Source organism: Sminthopsis crassicaudata, chromosome 4 (assembly GCF_048593235.1).
Source record: "Sminthopsis crassicaudata isolate SCR6 chromosome 4, ASM4859323v1, whole genome shotgun sequence".
Taxonomy (NCBI): Eukaryota; Metazoa; Chordata; class Mammalia; order Dasyuromorphia; family Dasyuridae; genus Sminthopsis; species Sminthopsis crassicaudata.
In genome coordinates this window covers 195,318,863-195,340,767 of record NC_133620.1, presented here as the reverse complement: position 1 = coordinate 195,340,767, position 21,905 = coordinate 195,318,863, and the positions used below count along the sequence as shown (strand labels likewise).

Here is a 21,905-nt window from a genome sequence, read left to right as displayed (position 1 = left end):
TCACTAAGTTTCAGCGTCAGCCGGAATTAGTGTGGGAGGGCTGAGGGGGAGGAAAAGAGGAAAGGGTTGTGTCAGTGGATTTCTGCTTATCTTCAGGTTGCTGGAATAACCATTTCCCTTGGATTAACCACAGTGTGAATTCCCATCCAAGGGCAAGCTCTGTGAGTGAAGCATTTTTAACTTTAGCTTAAAATTGCACCATTAGTGCCAACCTAGGATTCCACAACAAGAATGGAAAGGGTTCGGTTGTATTTAATTGTTGTTTTACTGTATTTTCACTGTGTGAGCAGTGAACTTAGAATATCAATTAAATCCCATGAGCAGATTGTTACAAATCAGAAAGAAGGATATTTTGAAAGCAAGATAGAAAAGACAATTTTTTTAAAAGTAGTTAATTTTCATCTTTTAATTGAAAAAAAAGTTTTCTAAAAAATAGTTTAGTCAAGTGGCTCAGGATGATAAGAGAAGCACTATATAGTACAGAGGAAAGAGCACTGGGGGCAGAGGATCTGAGTTCAAATGTCTCTCTGATACTTGCTATCTTTGTAACATTGGACAAGTCAGTTAATATTCCTGAGCCTCAATTTCCTATTTGTTCAAGAAAAAGTGGGTTTCAACTAGATGATACCTCAGGGTAAGAGCTCTTACTTGTTGCCTATTTAAGCATCTCTCCAAGATTTGGCTCAGCTGCTTCCAGACAGGAAAGAGATAATTATAATAATTAATAGTCAACAGTAATAATAGAAGTAGCCTTTATATAAAGCATACTATGCTAAGCACTTTACAAATATCATCTCATTTGATAATCTTAATCTTAGGAAGCAGGTGCTGTTTTTATCTTCTTTACAATTGAAGAAATTGAGGTAAGTATGAGGTAAGATGATTTGTCCGAAGTCGTGATGCAAGGGATGTAGACACCAGATGATGGCAGGTAGCAAAAGTTGGGGTTCTGTCATGTGACAAATTCCTAATGACTGTTCTCTTTGGCAAAAAAATCTATTTATTTAGGGAAGAGGTTGCTGACAAAAATGAGAGGATACAAGGAATGAATGAAACAGAGTGGGAGAGTATATGAAAGACAAGTTCCTCAGTGGAAGTCACAATTACCCAATAGAAAGGGAGCACCCCGTGAGTTTGGGGCATGTCCTTCGCTGTCAGGCTAAATCCTGAAAGGGACTAAGCACCCTAAAAGAGTTAGCTGTAAGGAGAAGTGGGGTTGAGAAGCACAGTGGAGTTAGGGGAGATACCACATAGTATGGGGGGAATGGGAAGTGAAAAGATACAAGGCAGAGTGCCATGGTGGACTGACCCAAAGGAAAGCAGCAACCATGGGATGGCCCATAAAGTAGATTTTATAGGAAAAATTTAACCTCAGGGACATGACTGGAATTTCTGACAGGGCATGGCAAGGTGAGACTGCTCCAGACCCCTACAGAGGGTGGGTCTCAGGAGTCTGACATAATTTGGATTTTAGACAGGACCACCTCCCCAGAGGGTGAGCCTTCTGCCTGCCTGCCTCAAGAACCAATTCTTCAGTTTCTCTTGGTCCAAAACACATTCAGGATCTCATCAGTCACACAACTAGAGTCTAAAATAAGACTGGAATTTAGGTCTTACTGAGTTCAGGTCCATTGTGCAGCCAATCCTTTGCCACCTATGACTTTTTCCTTCCTACTCCTAAACACACACACACACACACACACACACACACACACACACACACACACACACATACACACACAGACTTTTCATAGCCTGGATCTGTGATTGAAAAGTTGATCAGGTGAACACAAATATGCAGAAGCTCATGCATGGTTCCCTCATATGGGCCAAGCAATGTCCAAATAAAGGTTTCCTTTGGAATCTCAGGATTAATGGATGCTTATCCCCTGGTCAACCTCAATTTTTCTTTCATTTGAATACTTCTAGTAAAGCCTTTCTGAGCTGACTATTCTTGGATCCAACCTGAGCCAAGCCTTAGGCAAAAATTATAAAGTAGAAGTCTTCATTATACTCCACCACAAACTGACTTCACTGGGTCCCCCGTCCCCCATTTCTTTATTTTTATTGTAATGCCAACATTGAAAGAAATAGTAAGACCGCCTGGCTAGTGTCTAGAATACCAGACCTTGAGTTAAGAAGATCTGACTTCAAATTTTGGCTCAGATACTTACTAGTTCTCTGACCCTACGTGCCTCTCTGAGCCTCATTTGTTTCATCCAAAAAAAATAAGAGGGTTGGACTAGAGCATAAATATTAAAAACTTGGCCTTTAAGTTACATCATTAAAACATAATTAGAAAAATATTTAACATAATAAAATGAAAATACAATCATAAATAATTGATGATGATAAACAATAAATAAAATGCAATAAAACATTAATATGTGATTTTCTAAGTCAATATGTGACTAGCAGGGATCCTCATGTGTATAGTTTAGAGACCTCCACTTCTATTTCAGTTTGATATCAATGGACTAGGGGGACTTGAAAGTGCCCTTTAGCTTTAAATCTATGATCCTATGATCTTCCCACTCAACTAGATTTGGAACTTCAAAGTTATAGCCGACTCTTCTCTCTCCCTCACTCTTTTCCCTCTTCCCAAACAGCTCCCTTTTTCTTCTCACTTTGAAAATGGTCATTGTTGGGGCAGCTAGGTGGTACAGTGGGTAGAGCATTGGCCCTGAAGTCAGGAGAACCTATGTTCAAATCCGGCCTTAGACACTTAACACTGCCTACCTCTGTGACCCTGGGCAAGTCACTTAACCCCAATTGCCTCAGCAAAGAAAACAAAAGAAAAGAAAAGAAGAAGGAAAAGAGGGAGGGAGGGAGGAAAGGAGGAAGAAAGGGAGGGAGGGAGGGAAGAAAATTATGGTTGTTTCCTGACTGTACTGTTCCCCCATCCAGCCTCTTCTTTCTGCCTTCTATCTTTCACATAGCCCAAATAATCCTACTGAAGCAAGAATATAATCATGTCACTTTCCCACTCAAAAACATTCAGTAGCTCCCTGTTTCATGTGAGAGAGCATGCAAACACGTCTGCCTGGAATTTTGGATTTTATAGACTAACCATGAAGTATTTCCTGATATTCCTCCCTCTCCCAGGCCTCACTGAAATCCCATACCTTTTAGGTATGGACAGGCCTACATTTATCTACATGGCTATTATTAAATTTTATAATAAAGAATATCGTGTATCTACTCAAATATTTTTTAATTGTCTCATTTCATTCATTCTCACTTTCTGCTGCACTCATCATAGAGTATTAGACCTGGAATCAGGAAGACTTGAATCCAAGGCTTCTTACTAGCTGTTCTTCTTAGCTGTGCAACCTTATACAAGTCACTTAATTTCCCTGGGTCTGTTTCTTTCTTTTAAAAAAAATAGCTTTTAATTTTTTTTGCAAACATGCATCCTTGCAAAACCCTGAGTTTCAAGTTTTTCCTCCTTCCCTTCCCCCCACTCCCCTCCCCTAGACAGCTAGAAATTAAACATGAGCAATTCTTCCATACATATTTCCACATTTATCATGCTGCACAAGAAAAATTAGATCAAAAGGGGGGAAAATGAGAGAGAAAAACAACAACAACAACAACAACAAAAAGGTGCAAATATTATGTTGTGATTTACATTTGGGTCTGCTTTTTCATCTGAAAAAAAAAATAAAGGGATTGGACTTGGTAGCCTTTAAGGTTCCTTCCAGCTCCAAATCTGTGACAATGATCTCTTAATTTTATAATGCTGATCTGGTAAACTGCAAACTTTGCAAGCAGAAGCTGAGGCTTATTCATCCTTGTATTTTCTAACTCATAGCACAATACTACTCACAGAGCAGCTGCTTAATAAACATGTTTTAATTTTAATCAGAATTGTCTTTTTCCTACTCATCCTTTTAGGTCTTTAGCATTTTAAAAATACTTATTATTTCTATTTTTTTCCATTTTTTTTCAAATTTTTTCAAAATTTTCAATTTTATTATTTTCAATTAAATTCAATTCACTTAACAAACACTTATTAAATAACTCCTGTGTGCAGGTCTACGTTAAAAACAAACAAACAAGCAAAAACAAGCTCAATACAGACATATATCTTCAGGCCAATTTAACACAACAAAAATGAAACTTTTTGGTAGCTTCTCAGACATTTGTTCTGTTTCCTTAGGAGTTTTATAAGGAAGTAGCAAAACTTTGCCTGGGTGTTTTTATTTGTTGACTGAATAAATGAATGGAGGTTACAATATATTTTCTTGAATATGCTGACCAACATTTTTGATGCAAAAATTCTTCCAGAACACTTTGCTGCCCAGTTCCTATTATTATTAGACATATGCGTTATTCTTGGACTAATAATAATAACAGCAACAGCAGCTAATGTTTATGTAGCACTTTAGGATTTATACAGTGCTTTGCACATTCTCTCATTTAATTTTAACAGCTCTGTGGGATATGTGGCATTACAGATAAGAAAATTAATACTGAGAATATTCAAATGCCTTATCGAGAGTCATAACTAGTAAATGCGTTGAATTATGTCGACTCATCCAGGCTTGTCCCCCATAATGGGATTAGGGATTTCATGACCTCTCAAAGATTCTATGCTTCCCACATATCTACCTTAGTAAAATCTACCATGAGTCTAAAATTTCTACCATCCAAATCACTCATTTTAGTTAAAACCCTCTTTTAAAATGGAAAGGTATTTAACTGAGAAGTCTAATCTACTAAATCAGTAGAACCCATTAGTAGCCATTAGCAAGGTAGCCTGAACAAATAGGAAAGGATTATAAACTAGAAGGGACCTTCAAGTTTTTTTTTTTTTCTTTGTTCTATAGTTAGTGGAAAATGAAGCCCAGCAAGGCAGTGTGACTTAGAGTGGTAAAGCTGGGTTGTCTGATTCCAGATTTATTGCTCTCTCCAGTGTATTTACTTACTGCCATTTAGGAAAACGGACAACAAGCTATGTGTGTACAAGATAAAGGACTGATACATTTTGATAAAGAAGTAGATTTTAGTAAAGGCCAAAATATATTTTTTTATTCCAGGAAAGGTAGACCTAAGTAAAATGTTGGTATGTAGGTTGGAAGGATAGGCAGGAGTACTCAGCCCTTGGAAGAAGGGGAAGAGCATCTCAAAATTATAAGAAGGGAACCCTAAAAGGCAGAAATGGGAGCAAGAAGACAAACTTTTCCCTGTTTAATCATCTTAATTAGGACTATCTTTGCCCACAAGAAAAGCTCAGCAGGAAGAAAAAGAACCAGGAAAAATAATCGCCCTTGAAGATTCCAGAGTTTATCTGTCTGCAGAAATAGGCACTACTTACCCTATGGAGGCCTTCAGTACAACCTAACAAAGTTCTTTAGATCAAGAAAAAGATCTTTGTTAGGGGTTCTGAATGAGGACAGTGTGTTCCTCTCAAGTTGATATGGGGAGTAAAGGAAAACAGGAATGGGAAGGAAATTGAATGTAAATAACAGGAAAATGGGCCCCATGAAGTCCATTTAACTTTTGATTATGTTACCTAGATTACCCCTTGGAAATTACAGACTGTAGAATTGAGAGCTAGAATTTTAAGGAACCTGAGAGGTTTATTTAGTCCGCCCTCTCCTTTTTCAGATGCAGACATTGAGTCCTAAGAAAATGAAGCAACAGTCACATAAAAAAGGGCTTGACTTGAACCCCTGTCCTGTACCTCCCAATCCATTTTTCTTTCTTTGGCTCTCGTTCTACTTCCTAAGGTGTAGCCCTCTCTGGTCAGAAGCAGCCAACCATGATCTTAGCTCAGTGCTGCAGAGGGTGCAAAGCCCTGACCTGAAGCTGCAGAATGTAGGACATGGCTCCCCCCCCCCCCATCTATGGCCTCCCTTAGGCTGAGCTGGAGTCATTCCCTTAATAAAGACTAAGAATGTGAGAAACAACAGAAAGCTGAGGTTAATCTACTGTGCCCAAGTGAAAAGTTCTCAGCCTGTGAGATAAATGCTCCAAGGATACCACACAATGGCCTTTCATCAGTCAAAGTTGTTGGAGGACACTGAAATCGTGGAATTACACCTGTCAAGATACCTTGCCCATGAGGGGGGGAAAGTTTTGAAAAGGATACTGTTGAAAAAAGATGAAGAACTTTCTTTTTCTTTTATAGAAGCTTAATTCAGAAAGAGTACAGGGCTTGGAATCAGAAAAACCTGAGTTCAAATCTGGTGTTTGCCTCAGTTTCCTCATCTTCAGGTTGGGGATAATAATAGTCCCTAATAATAATCCCTACCTCCCAAAGTAGTTGTGAAGATCAAATGAGATGATATTTGTAAAATCCTTGGCATGGTATTCAGCACATAGTAAATGTCCTGTAAATTTAGTGTTATTATTATTAACTGTTACAAAACAAAGAGATTGGACTAAGCGATATCTAAAGTCCCTTCAATTCTAAATTCTCTGATCCTGTAAATTAAGCTGCCTCAGTCTGAAGTAGAAAAAATGGTATTTAAGGGACAAAGTGAAGAATGTTAGAGAAAGGATCTTGGAATCCAGAACACCTGGTTTCCAGTCACCCCTTTAGTTTCCAGTTCCCAGATGTGTGACCCCAGACAAATCACTTTGCCTAGCTGAGTCAGTTTGCATCCCTCATCAGTAAAATAGAGGTACTGTCTATTTCTTAGTGCTCTGGTCTATGAGGATTAAGAGGGAGAAGAAAAGTACAATGCTTTGTAAACTTTTAAGGTGCCATTCAAATGTCATTTTATTATAAAGTGGCTTATGATCAAGAGGTTTGAAAGCAACATTGAATACCAGATCACCAGAGATAATTGGCTCCTCTTATGTTTTACACCACCTCACAATTTCATTTCTTTATTTTAACATGATAGACCAGTTCATTCATTAGGAAGAGGATTACCAACATGAGTCAATAAACATTTATTAAGCACCTACTATGTGCCAAACATTGTCCTAAACCAACAGGATTACCTTTAAAACCTGAAAAAGCAATCGCTTCTCTGGAGACTTAAGCTAGTATGAGTTGGGAGCATAGTTCAGAGGGGATGCTATACCTATATACATATATGTTGTCTCCCCTTATATTGTAAACTCCCTAAGAGCAAAAACTATTTTCACTTATTATTATTCCCAACTCAGCACAATGTCTGACATATAGTATGCACTTAGTAAATGTTTATAATTGCTTACGCAATTTAGAAATTCTAATCCCATTCTGGCCTTTAGTTTATGGTTAAAAAAACCTGGAGACCTGGTATGTAGCAAGTTTCACTTTGAACCCTCTCTTGGCAGGCAGATAGCTGGTACAAGCAACAGGTTCACCTTTAATTTCACAAGCAACTTTCATTACTCCTGTTAAATATTTCCCCGGTTTTTGTTGCATGCACTTTTTCTCCTCTGAGAAAGACCTGAGCAGAGGACATCTAAATACTTTCCTAGTTCAGGGGGAAAAGTCCTTGGCTCTGGAGGCGAAGGACCTGGGTTCAAATTCTGTCTCTGATATTTACTGTTCCTATGATCTGTTGGAAATCACATAAACCTCCAAGAGCCTCAGTTTCCTCATCCATAAAAGTAAGGGGGTTGGACTCGGTGACTTTGGGACATCTTTTCAATTCTAAATTTAGCATCTTATTGACTTACTCACATATGATCCCAGCGTGGCTATTCCTTTCTCCAATGCAGATTGCAGCCTCTTCATACCCCATCCTATAGAGAGTTTAACAAAGATCTTTCTCTGAATCCTCTATAGGGATCCTCTTCATTTGGTTCTCCTTTGAAGCTCTTCTAGTTTTGTTTTGTTTTTGTTTTTGTTTTTTGATATCACAAGAGTATGAGTCTCGCAAACTATTTCTTAACCCACTCACTGTATGATTATCCTGCTTCTTTTCCCTATCATATATATCCTCTGTAACTTGCCATCATAGGCGTACATTTCATCATCAGGAATGTGTTTCAACCTACTTAAGCCCCTGTGTCCTTCTGTTGTCCTTTGAGCTAATTGTAATTCTGAAAATTTCTGAGTTAGTATATGACTTCCAAGTCTGGGAGAATAATGGTATTAAAATGAAAAAAAATAAAGATAGGTTTTTGTGGCAGGGAATAGTTTGGAACAATCAACAACATTGTGCAATATCCAAATGCAATCCATTCTGACTCCCATGATTTGATTATGGACCCAACTTATAGTGTCTTTCAAAGACATATAAGGATATGCTAAGTCAGATCAAATTTTAAAATTTTCAGTTTGAGCAATTTAAACCTCAGGAACTGGTAAATGCTACAAGCCAGGAACTGATTTATCATTTTTTGATTGTCTAGACTTAAGAAAGTGATGGAAAAGATGTTAGCAATTAAACTTAAACTTGTGTCCTATGTAGAGCAAGAGCAGTTTATGGGAGTGTTATGTAACCCCTTTTTTAATGTAAATACTCAGTTGATGAGGAAACAGTTATTTCCATATTTGCTTCTATTGCAAAAAAAACCCAAACAACTTGTCTGATTTTAACACGTATATATTAATAACACCTTGTTTAAGAAAAGTTTTAGCAAATCTTTGCTTTGCTCAATCATATGGTACCTACAAGGTATTCCATTCTTTTGCAATCTTCACCTCTTCTGAGACATCTCAAGAATCAGTTTCTTGAGGGTTTTGTTATTGGGTTACATCCAGCTCTGTGCATCTCTTTCAGGTCCAGGTGCTCTTTTCCATTTCCTCTTAAGTTCCAACTATGCTTTCTCACCAAGTATATTATCTATGGAGATGGTAGAGTACAGTGGTTCTACTAATCATGATGGGTAAAAATAGATTTCAGTGAGAGTTTGGCACCATCGATTCATTTCAAGCGGTTGTTTTGGTTTCATCTAAAAGCTCTCTGATAATCAGACTTCCTAAATCGCATGCTAATCTCATGCTAAACTCTCTACAGACTCTTTTTTTTTGACCTAAAAACTCTGTTCACTGTTTTGTGAGGGTATATCACTTTTATTTTTTCTACCATTGTATTTCATGATGTTTTGCAAATGAGTTAGATTATAAACCCATTTGCAAAACATCATGAAATATAATGGTAGAAATATATAATTTAAATAATTATAAATTATAAATTTATAATCTAACCTGGGATCAATCCTTGTCAGCCCCATATCTCCGACTAGCAAGATTAAGCTTTTGCTAGAAGAAGCAGTTGCTTGATTTCCTCATTGTGATGGCTGTTTGTAACTTCACTAAGAAATACGGATAGATTTAAATTTTTTTAAACTTTTTTTCTATTTCCCATGTTTTGGAGTTGACAGATTGTTTAAACAGGTTGGGGTTGGGCTCTTAGGACAGTATCCAGTGTCTGCTTTTCATCTTTGTCCTTTATACTAATTCAGTATGTACACTGACCTTTACTCCAGCCAGTCAATAATCTGACTACACAGAGCTGATTCTGAAATGGCAGCTGTGCTTGTGACCAGTGTAAACCTTCCTTTATAAGAGTCAATTTTTCTCTCATATTGTTAAATTCTCACCTTGTTCAACACTACCTGATGCCCTTCTTAAAGAAATTTTTCACATGGTGTATGGACGTAAAGCTTCTAAGGAGTTTTTTATTTCTTTTTTTCACCCTGAATGTCATGTTTTCAAGATAATTTTTGTCATTTACTTTTACCCAGCAACCACTGAATGTCAGAGTGTGTATTGCCTTAGTTCAGATCATTTATTTACCTTATCCTCTGCAATGGATGTTGGCATTGCAAACTTATCTTCATATTGGCTTGCTTATGAGCATCATACTGAAGCAGAAACATATATCAAAATCAACAAGTATGCACTAAGCATCTATGATGTACCAGATAAACAGTCCCTACCCTCAAAGGAACTTATATTTTATTATTTGATAAATTATTATTATTGTTTTTATCATATCTTGATGCATTATGAGTATTTTAAGACAAGATAACCAAATTTTCTTTCTTCCCATCAAGCTTTAAGAAGCAAAGCAAAACAAAACTCAGTGCAGTACTTAGTCCATCCCGGGGCTGGACCTTACATTCCCTACTAGCCGCAGACCTTTTCTGAACATAAATTCTACAGAACCGCCATCACCTCTGCCATTTTCACTATTTTCAAGGCAGTATTTCTCATAATCTCCCACCATTCTCCTCAATAGAATTTTATAAATGAGTTTATTCTAAACTTCTGTTGCCCTTGACTTATATATCTTTCTGCTTGGTACAAAGATGAAATGATAATTGGCCATGACATTTTGGGGATTCCTCAGGACAGAACTCCTGACTGAGGCAACTATTTTTATGTTGATTAAACTAATGCAAAAAATTGGTTTTTTTTAAAAAAAGCTCTTTTCTCTCTCCCTCCCCTATTTCTTATTTGGGTGATTGATAGCTTATCTGAATCAGTCAGACTGAAGGTATGGCTATTGTAATTACGTCATAGTGTCTTTCACTCATCTTTATCCTTTTTTTCAAACTTGTTGATCTTAACCCCTTGTTCTACTTAGTTGATTATCTGAGTGCACAGATAGTTAATTTTGAAATTATTTCCATACAATCAGGCATTTTTTCCATTAAAATTTTTTTGATGATGTTTACTCATCTTCTGACTCTGTTTAAGAAGAATGTATCCATGACAACCTCTTGGCAATGGAGTAGATATGCAGAATAAGACATACATTTTCAGACACTTGACTATACTTTGATGTTGTCAGTGTGACATAATGGATAGAAAGTTGGCCTTAGAATCCAGAAGACCTAAGTCCAAATCCCAATTTTGACACATGCTGGCTATGTAATCGTAAATAAATCATGTAATTATTCATAAATTACAAAAAAGGTGTCAATGTACACTGGGGGGTTTCTTCACTGGCGGCTCCCTATACCTATGATACCACAAGTCTGGGAGAAAACAAAAACAAAACCCAATACCTAATTGGAGAGCAGTTAGTAAGTATAGGCAGTCTCCATCAGAGGTAGGCCTTGAATTCAGGTCTTCATAGTTGCAAAGTTCATTTTATAACTACTAAAGTAAATATTTAAGAGGAAAAAAAAACTTTGAAGAAGTGTAAGAGAACGTTCATGGTTACATACATAGACATTGTTTATTCATATTTGTATAATGAAATGCTCATTGTTTTTTTTAAGTCTTTTTTATTAATTTTATAATTATAACATTTTTGACAGTACATATGCATAGATAATTTTTTTTACAACATTATCCCTTGTACTCCCCTCTGTTCCAAATATTTCCCCTCCTTCCCTCCACCCCCTCCCCTAGATGGCAGGCATTCCCATAAATATTAAATATGTTATAGTATATCCTAGGTACAATATATATGTGCAGAACCGAATTTTGTTGTTGTTGTTGTTGTTGCAAAGGAAGAATTGGATTCGGAAGGTAAAAAATAACCTGGGGAGAAGAACAAAAAAATGCTAACGGTTTACATTCATTTCCCAGTGTTCCTTTTCTGGGTGTAGCTGGTTCTGTCCATCATTGATCAATTGGAATTGGATTATCTCTTCTCTATGTTGAAGATATCCACTTCCATCAGAATACATCCTCATATAGTATCATTGTGGTAGTGTATAATGATCTCCTGGTTTTGCTCATGAAATGTTCATTGTTGATTGAATTTTATTAAAAAAGCAATTATATATGTATATAAGTATATCTATATCTATCTGTATATATAAACATACGTATGCATATATCTTCATTATACATACTCATAAGGCTTCCAGCTCTGACTGGCCTTTTTAATTTCTTAACTCTATACAGCGTTCTCCAACTTTTCACTGTCTTCCCTGTTACCTGCCTTTGTAAGGGATATGTAGTCTTGGTTTGGAGGATTTCTCTAGTCCTCCCCCTTCTCCCTCTGCCACATATGTGGGCACAGGAATTAAAGCTAATCTTTGCCGTGTTTGCTTCTGCTCATCACAAGTACTGAAAAACAAAACAATCAAATGTCCCATAAAATGATGTTCCTTATTGCCTTCGGACACTGGTTTAATGGAACCAAGTCTGCCAACTCTTGTTCATTTCCTCAAGGAAAACTTCCTTTGACCAGTAGTTTCATTTATTGCCAGAATGTTCATACAGATGCAGCTCAGTTCTTCCTGTCAATTCACAGATCATTGGACACAGATCTCACTGTAGAGTAAAAGCAGCTGAATTAATATTTATAGATAGTCTGAAAATTGGTTCTTAGCATTCTCTGTCCCCATTTCCACTATTCAACTACTATCTGGCTACACAAGCCTGGTTTTATTTTCCTTTGTTTCATGGATTAATATGGGTTTGGCCATGGCCAAAAAAATTCATCATTTCCTGATCATGAGCCGCGTAGTACTTGGCTTGTTTGGTCTTTGAACAGCAGACTTGATCTGTCTCTGGTACTAAACTCAAAGCTGTTTCAATAAGTAAAAGCTGTTAGAACTTATGCCCTGTGGTCATGGCCTTCAAGAACTACACACCATGATGGAGCATCAAAGGACCTTATGGAGTTGAATTGTTTAGCATTTTCAAAAGCCCAACTTCTGATTCTAATAAGATAAACATATCAAATAAATAAATAAACAAATTGTGCTATTAAAATAAATAAATGTGCATATAGATAAAATGAAATAAAACAAAAACTACAAACCAGGAATTCATAGAAGTTATGGGACTCTGTGCTTTAATGTATAGGTATCTCTCTGTCTGGTTACATGGGCAATATAAAATTTTTACCTACCTTTCCTAGTCTGTCAAACAAGGCAGATTTCTTTCACATTGCTGTGGATTTCATTTAGGAAGCTTTACAGTATTTCTTATTATTTATGCTTTTGATTAAAATAAGTCTCCTAGAATAGCTAGGTGGCACAGTAAGAGAGAATGCTGAGCCTGAAGTCATTGAGAACGGAATTCAAATTAAAAGTGAGGTACATACTGTGTGAAACTGAGCAAGTCACATAACTTCCCTTTGCCTCAGTTTCCTTATCTGTAAAATATGGATAATTATAATACCTATATCCCAAAATATTTGTGAAGATTAAATGAGAAAATAATTGTGATTTGCTTAGCACAATGTCTGACACACAATAAGTACTATGTCAATTTTAACTAGTATTATTATTATCTAAGTCTTTGATTTTATAGTTTTTATGTGAATTGAATAACATTCAGGATTCAGATTTGGAATTTAATTTGTATCTTCCTCAAAGGTACTCTGAGCTCAGCAGCCCAAATCTGTGTGTGAAGATAATGCTAGCAAAGGAAAATAGTCAGGACATGTATTTTCAGTGACAGTGTGAGCTTAAGACTTATGTCTAAACTTGCCAGGATTGGGAGAACATGTCATAGAATTGAATAAGCCCAAGGTGAAGAAAACCAGTGATGTGAAGATGAAAGATAAGAAATTAAAAAATGAGAAGTGGAGAAGATTGATTGGAAAAATGAATAGAAATGAAGCTGAGGGAACAAACCAAGAAGAGTCATCTTTCCATCAAAAGTAATCAATCAGAAGATGTTGTTCGTATGTCCTTAAATTTTTCACTGAAATAAAAAGGTTTCAGAGAGAAATTCTGCCAGAGCTGCTCCGCTTCTGAAACCATTGGACCACAAACAACATAGAGGTGATATGACATCCCAGAATAAGTGAGAAAATGATTGTACGAAGAGACTTCGAATGAACAGAACCCAAGTCTAGGTTATTTACATCTCTAGCAATGAAGAATCTTGCCAATGTAATCTTGGAGCTACTGTCAACAATCCTCAGAAATCATGGAAGACAGCAAAGGTCACAGAAGATTGAAGATAAGAAAACATTTTCTTAATTTTTGAAAAGTAAGAAAAGTAGAAATCTGAAAGCTATAGACCAGTAAGCTTGAGTCTCCAGCAAAAATTATTGACCAGAATACAGACTGTATTCTACTTAATATTTTCATCAGTGACATTAAAATACACAGAGATAGCATACATAATAATTTTAAAGATAACACAAAACTGGGAATAGATATTGTCCAGAGATTACAAATGGCTAATAATATTGTGGTACATAGATGGGAGGGAATATTACTGCACATTTGAGGTTCTATAAATAGAAAAGACTGCAGACTTTTTCTGATGAATTCCCCCCCCCCTATTTTTTTTTCTTTACTAAAAAGGATGGCTCCTAGGTTATATGGAGTATGAGGAGATTGTATTGGGAAAATACATTAGGAAGCACTGGTGATATTAAAATGAAATTTGGCATAATAATTTTTAAAAGAAAAACATCTGGAGTGATTGGGAATCTCAATGAGACATCACTATGATTTAGCCAATAAGAAAACTAAAGCAATTGCATACTGTATTAAGAGAGACATAGAGTTTAGGAAAGAGTTCATATATCCCTGCTATTGAACTCTGCCTATTTTGATCCATCAGGCTCAGTTGCTTAACCACATTTGTTGATCTTTGAAAAGTCATGGAAAATAAGAGGGGTGCTACAGTACTAAAACAGAACTGGCTTTCTTTCTTTTTTCCTCAATAATATTTATTTTTCCACATATATATAAAGATAGTTTTCAACAATCATTTTTGTAAGATTATATGTTCCAAATTTTTTCTTCCTCCCTCCCTTACCTTCCCCTTTCCAAGACAGCAAGCAATCTGATATAGGTTAAACATGTACAATCATTTTAAGCACATTTCCATCCTTATCAGGTTATACAAGAAAAATCAGACCAATAGGGAAAGCATGAGAAATTAAGCAAACAAACAAATAAAAAGGTGAAAATATTATACTTGGATCTACCTTCATTCTCCATAGTTCTCTCTCTGGATGTGAATGACATTTTCCATCCCAAGTCTTTTGGGATTACTTAGATTACCACATTGCTGAGAAGATCTAAGTCTATCATAATAGATTATCACATAATCTTGACGTTACTGTGTACAATCTTCTCCTGGTTCTGCTCACTTCAATTGTATCAGTTTGTGTACATTTTTCCAGGCTTTTCTGAATTAGCCTGCTTATCATTTCTTATAGAACAACAATTTTCTATTACATTCATATGTCATAATTTGTTCATCCATTTCTCAATCCTGATTTTCAAAAAAGGGAAATGAAGATAGATTCTTCAAATTATACACCTATCATCTTGAATTTGATTCCTGGAAAAATTCTTGAGTATAATATCAAAGAGAGAGAGCAAAAGCATTTACACACGAAAACTGATTACTACAGACCTCCAGAGTTTCAGCAAGACAAAATCAAACCAGATCAACCTTTCCTTCCTAATACTGTTATTAGATGGATACATCCTGGAGAAGCCACAGATAGCATATACCTAGATTTCAGCTCGTGCATTTAATAAAATTCCCCATGCTATCTTTCATCAATTCACAAGCATTTCTTAAGTGCCAATTATGTGCCCTTGTGAACAAGGATGGCTGTGGGATAGACAATAGTGCAATTCGGTGATTTCAGAACTAAGTGGATGATTGCATCCAAAGAAACTTGTCATTTATTGATCAACATCAACTTGACTTGAGGTCATTTGTGGAGTATGGTAATATTATTTCCTACATACAAATCTAATGACACCCCATAAGATGAATGATTTCATCAGTGGCAGAGAAGAGTGGGAAGTTATTTTGCTAATTGGAGAAAAACAATTTGTAAAAGATGCTGAGAGGGATTTGGGGGTCAGGGGGAGGTGACAGATGGGAAGAAGTTATCTTTGCAGGTTTTACTTTTTACTACTTAACTCTACTTTGAAGATATTCATAAATGGCCATTAGTCTTCTTTGTAAGATTTTGCAAATAAGTTTATTTTCTAACCTGGTGTTGCTTTACCAGCCATCTTCTCTGGCAAGTAAGTCAAATGTTTACCGGAGAAAGTGTTTTCTGGAGTCTTCAGTCTCTTTATTTTGACAATTAATTTACATTGGCTAAATTTTTTACAAATTATTATAATTAATGTCAGTGCCATTTCTGATGTCCATTTCCAAATTTTGGTAATATAATTATTCCTTAGAATATTCTATTGAATATAATTGAAATATTAAATATATTTCAAAGAAAGAAAAGGATCCAAGAATACAAAAATGTTTGTAGCAAGTCTTTTTGTAGTAGCCCCAAATTGGAAACTAATTGGGGGCACCCCTATTGGGGAATGAATGAACAAATTATGGCATATGGATATAATGGAAAATTATTGTAATTTTTTTAAAATGATAAAATAGTTAGAGAAGCTAAAAAGATCTCCAGGAACCGATTGGGGAGGTTAAAATGATCAGAACTAAGTGAAGCATTTATACAATGACAACATTTTAAGGAGGGGAAACCAACAGCAACTTTGAAAAACTTTACCATCATGATCAGGACAATAATAAGCCAAGAGTATAGAGGTCTAAAGAGAAATCCTCCACTTATATCTTGCCACAGAGATGATGGATTTAAATTACACAATGAGACATGTATTTTTAGACAAGACCAGTGTGAGAATTTGTCTTGTTGGATTATGTTTATTCATTAGGATAGTTTTCCTTTTAAAATTTTTTTCAATGGAGTGGTATAGCAGTAAAAAGAAGAGAGAAGTGCTTATAAAATAAATATTTTTAAAATAATATAAACTCCTTGAGGGCAGATATTATTTCATTTTTGTCTTAGCAATCCCTAAATGCCTAGTGATAGATTGTTTAAATTATTATGGTTGAATTGTTTCACTCATACACCAAGCATTTTCTTTATTATTCTTTTTTGCTTTTTACTAATTCTCAGCTCTTTGCTCACATAGGTAAATTTAAACAGCATGTCTAACTCCAAATCAAGCACTTTCAACTATAATACATTTCACGTTTAGGACTTGTGTTTCATTCAGTTATTTATTTTTTTAAAAGCCCAACACATTTATTAACTATATTAAGAAACTGTGCCAGGCACTAGAGGAAATATGAAGAGAACTATAACACAAAACTTATCAGGGAAAGTGTGTGTATGTATGTATATATCTAAAAAATAACAGGCCTAGATATACACATTTATATTATCTTAAAAATAATATAAATAATAATAATATAATAAATATAATATAATAATAAAATAAATAAATATATAAAATATATTTTAAAATAATAAAATAAATAAGGCCTAGATTTACACATTTATATTATTTTTAAAATAATAATAATATAATAAATATAATATAATAATAAAATAAATAAATATATAAAATATATTAAAATAATAATATAATAATATAATATAATAAAAATAATATAAAAATAAAAAGATATTTTAAAAGAGAATACTTAAACTACCCTTGCACACCTTGTAAGGATTCCTCTGGGAAAAAAAAGAAGAAAAAAGAATTCCTCTGATGAAAGCACTTTAAAATCCTTAAGGCACTGTATAAATCCTGCTTCTGAGACATAGTAGCTATGTGATAATGAAAACTTCAAACAAGGGCTTCTCTATGACTCTAAGTTAGAACTAGATAGTTTGTAATCTAAACTAATGAAGGGAGTTTGCACACCAAGAAAATTGCAAGTGTTTGATTTATTGACAAAATAATAATAAATGAATATGATATGAGAGTAAAGCAATGGAGCAAATCACTCAAACTTTGTAGACCTGTTTCCTTATGTGTAAATGAAGAAGCAGAATCGGGGATACCAGAAGGCTATTGCAATAGAATAGACTTAATTGAGGTAAAGCTTGAGGGGAGAGAATGGGCATATGTGAGGGATGTTGTGAAGGTAGAAAGAAGACAGCAATAAACAAAAAAAGAAATAGTGATAAATTGAAAATGAAAACAAAAGGCTGAGATTGGGTGACTGGTAGGATGATGGTACTCTCAACAGTAATAGGGAAATTTAGAAGAGGTGAGAAGGAAGATGAAAATTCTGTTTTAAATATTCTGAGGGTGAGATGCCTTTGAGTATGCAGTTTGAAAAGGTCTGAAAGGCAATTGGTAATTTGAGATTGGAGCTCTGGAGAAAAAATTAGAACTTGATAATAGATCTGGGAATCTTCTGAATAGAAATGATAATTGAACCTTTGGGAGCTGATGAGATCACTAAGTGAGACAACAGAGAGAGAAGAAAAGAAAGCACAAGAAGGAGTCTTAATGCATGATCCTAGAGGAAGATTCAGCAAAAGACCTTGAAAAGGAATTATCTAGGGGGTAAAGAGTCGGGAGAGAGCAGTATTTCAAAAACCTAGGGAGGAGAAAACCTGGCAAAGGAAACCTAGATCAAGAAGAATGAGGATTGAGAAAAGGCCTTTAGATTTGTCTATTAAGAGATTTTTGATAACTTTGGAGTATTTCCAGTTGAATGATGAGATTGGAAACCATATTGTCCAGGGTTTTAAAAGTGAATGAGAGGAGAGGAATAGTAATCACCAATTATAAATGGCCTTCTCAAGGAGCTTAGCCTAAAAAGAAGAAAAGAGGCATTAATCAGCGGCTTGCAGAAATTCCCTTTAAAATTTAACTTGGAAAAATTTTTGAGGATTGTGAAAAAGTAAAAGTTATTGATTTTTAACAAATTATGTTCATATTTTGTTAGAGAAACATTTTTGCTTGCTGGAAACGTTTCTGCCTACCAGACTGTCACAGATTCCGTGTTACATGGGTTACAACCAATGAGCAACAATCTTGTAAAGTCTGTGTTTGCTTCACAATTCTGTCTTCCTCAGCCCCTTGATCCACAGAGCCACCAGGTGAGACACACTTATAAAAGACACATACTACTCTTTAGAGAAAGTAGGATATAAAGTAACAACATTGCAGATTTAAATTTTTTTTTGTTTTCTTTTCATGTATATGAGAAACCTTCAAAGTTGTTATTTAGTTTTCTGTATGTATGGTGAGATTCTCTCCCCATTTTACCTCTTTTCTTCTTTTCTTTTTATTCTTTCCTCTCTCTCTCCTACTTGTCTTTTCCTTTCTTTCCTCCTTCTTTCCTTCCCCTTTTCTTTCTCCCTCTCTTTTTTCTTTTCTCTTCTTTGTTTTCATTATCTTTTCTTCCTTCTCCTTTTCTCTCTCTTCCTTATTTCCCCTCCTCTTTCCTTCATTCCCTCCCTCTCTCTTCCCTCTCTCTTTATCCCTTCTTTCTCTCTAGCCTTTCATTACCCCCATTTTTGCTAAAGGCTACCCAAAATAATTAGATTTCCCAGTGATTGTTTATGAGTATATACTATAAACACATATTCATTCATGTAATTCATTAATAAATTTATTGTTACCGAACTATGACAGTAGGTTTTTAATTTGTTTCCTTTAGGCATTCGTGCTGTTTCCTTGGAGGTCATTCCTAGCAGATGGAGGACCATTTCCAGTTATCCTTAGCAACCCAGACTCCTTAGAATATAACATGCAGGTAAATCATGGTGAGAACTGCAAGGTTATCATTGGAACAAGTTTCCTGGTTGGGTACATAGGTTTGGTCTTGTGTTCCTGCTGGAGTATGAATCACCCATATTTGATGTCACATGTTTGGTGACAAAGATTTAGTCTGTATAAAACAAAGTGAGTCATGTTTGCTCAACACAGATGGGAACTGCACTCCCATTGATATCTATTTTTCTTGCCTCAGACGTAGCTGGGCTCTTTCTTGACAGGCAGCCTTTGAACTCTTCAGATAACTCAGGGACTAAGGTGTCACTTGACAGAGAAACCAGCAAGGCAGCTATTGGAGCAGAGTTCTTTAAAAATACTCACATAGGATGAAAGTTGTCCTTCTGTGAAAATATAAGTTTTTTCCCCCCAAAATTTTTCGTTTGTATTTTTGTTGTTGCTGTTGTTTGTTCATTTGATTGGTTTAAATACTACTGCAGATTTGAACTTAGCTATTTTATCAATCTGGACTTCCCACAGAAGCCACTCCTGAACTCTATTGAGAACATTCTCCTTTCAAGGTTCAGAAAGGGATTTTCAAGTAGTTTTATTCGTCAAACTGTATTCTCATGTCTTATTTCTTCTTTGTTCCTGTTTTGTTACATGATGTGCATAATTTACCAAAATTGTGGTTTTTGTGCTTTTATTTCTCAGACACTGAGATCTAGTTTTGTCTGCCCAACCCAAGGAGAGGAAGCAGAGGAGGCTGTAGTAGCAGCAGCTGTAAAGGGTTCATGTTCCCTTTTTTTTTTTTTTTTTTTTCAGTTTAAGAATAAAAAGTACTTTGAATGTAGTTGCTTAGGAGGAAGTGTCAAGAAAGATATGATTCTATATTCAGAGCTGGAGGGTACCTTTGAGGCAACTGAGTTCATGCATCTCCATTGTATGTAAGAAAACTGAGGCTTAGAGGTATTAAGACTCTGACTTGATGAAGTTCACAAAGCTAGGATGCATTTGGTGGGGAGGCCCCTGCTCTAATCACTATACGTGCTCCTCATGGGCAGTCAGAGAAGACTGCTAAAAGCTACAGGACACCCCCTGAACAATGAGAGGGGCATTTTATTCTCTCTTTGGGTCATGAACTGGCTACAGTTGGGTGAGCAGAGCGATCCCCTTTCACAAGGCCTTCTCTGGCACTGTACAACTCATGCTTTTTATGGGAACAGCGGTTTTTATGTTGTGAGAACAATTAAAGCATTGTTCAATGTGTCAGAAGACTCAGGGTCTGGCCTGTGATCAAGACATTGAGATGGGCACTCCTCCAAGACAACCCAATGAAGAGATTGCATAATGTGTAAAAAATATAAAAATGACTAAAAAAAAGTCTCCAAACCTCTTGACACAAGCTACACAATTCAATCCCACTGTACTACTTGCAATTAAAGTATCAGCTACATAAAGTCAAGAGCATGTTTTTTAAATGATATTTTAAAGCATTTTTTTAATTACATGAAAAAACAATTTTTATCATTTGTTAAAATTTTGAGTTCTAAATTATCTTTCTCCCTCCTTTCCCTTCTCCCTCCTTGGGATATAGCCATCTAAAACAGACTTTCAAACTAATCATGTTTACATGCAACATGATTCTGGGTGGATTGGGGAACATGATTTGACTTCAAATTTATTGGAATCCATGTGATAAGTCATATAATTTAGCCTAGTATCTAAAAATAACAAGTACAACTAACATTTACATAGGGCTGACTGTCCTTTACAATTATTACCTCATCTGACCTGCACAGCAACCTTGGGAGGTAGATACTATTATTATCCCCATTTTACAGATGAAGAAACTGAGGCAAATAGAAGAGTAATTTGCCCAGAGTCACAAAGCTGATAAGTGTCTGAGGCAGGATTTGAACTCAAGCTCTCTCTCCCTGATTCCAGTCCCAACGTTCTGTTGTTGTTTTGTCCCTTGTTCTGGAAGAGCACCATGACATCAGGGAGGTGATGCTGTGATGGGCAAGTGAATTGGATTTAAGTCAGGGAGGGCTGGACAGGGTCACCTGTCTCACTTTCCCCTCCAGAGCCATCTGGGTCCAGTGGCCAGATGTAGATCAGGACGACTGGAGATGGCCTGCACACTGTTCACTGTACCCGCTAGCTAGCTGGTATAGAAGGTACCTCAGTGGCCATCTAGTCCAATCTTCCCTTTTAACATCTGCAGAGTGTGAAGCCCAGAATATGGTCATATTAAGAGTAAATATCAGAAGTGAGACTTGAGCATGGTTTCCTTGACTCAAAAAGTCAATGCTTTTACCTCTGTACCACACTAACGTTAGGGCCATCTGTCTCTAGTTATGCTTGTGTGGTCTGAATGATCAAGACCGAAAAGTGGCCCACGGGGAGCTGGTGTCTGTGCAGCTACTGATGGAAGATGTGCTCCTGAGCAGCTATGACAAGATGGTGGGAGATCCCCACGGACATTACACTTCAGCAGACAAAAACAAGCAGGTACTGTGGGCCTGTGGTCCTATACTCAGGTAATTGTGCCCCTCTGGGCTAGTCCATATATAACTGATCCACAGCTGCTCCTCATTCTCTCCCCAGAGACC

At 36.0% G+C, this 21,905-nt stretch overlaps 1 protein-coding gene across 1 annotated transcript in view; it reads left to right on the top strand.

Annotated features, from left to right (window-relative positions):
• LOC141566082 (uncharacterized) overlaps positions 1-21,905 on the top strand; it is a 207,149-nt gene that overhangs the window by 142,288 nt on the left and 42,956 nt on the right. Inside the window, exons 36-38 of the mRNA XM_074310125.1 lie at positions 18,521-18,674; positions 19,238-19,333; positions 21,649-21,804. Coding sequence (XP_074166226.1) covers positions 18,521-18,674; positions 19,238-19,333; positions 21,649-21,804 — 406 coding nt within the window. The remainder of the gene's footprint in view (positions 1-18,520; positions 18,675-19,237; positions 19,334-21,648; positions 21,805-21,905) is intronic.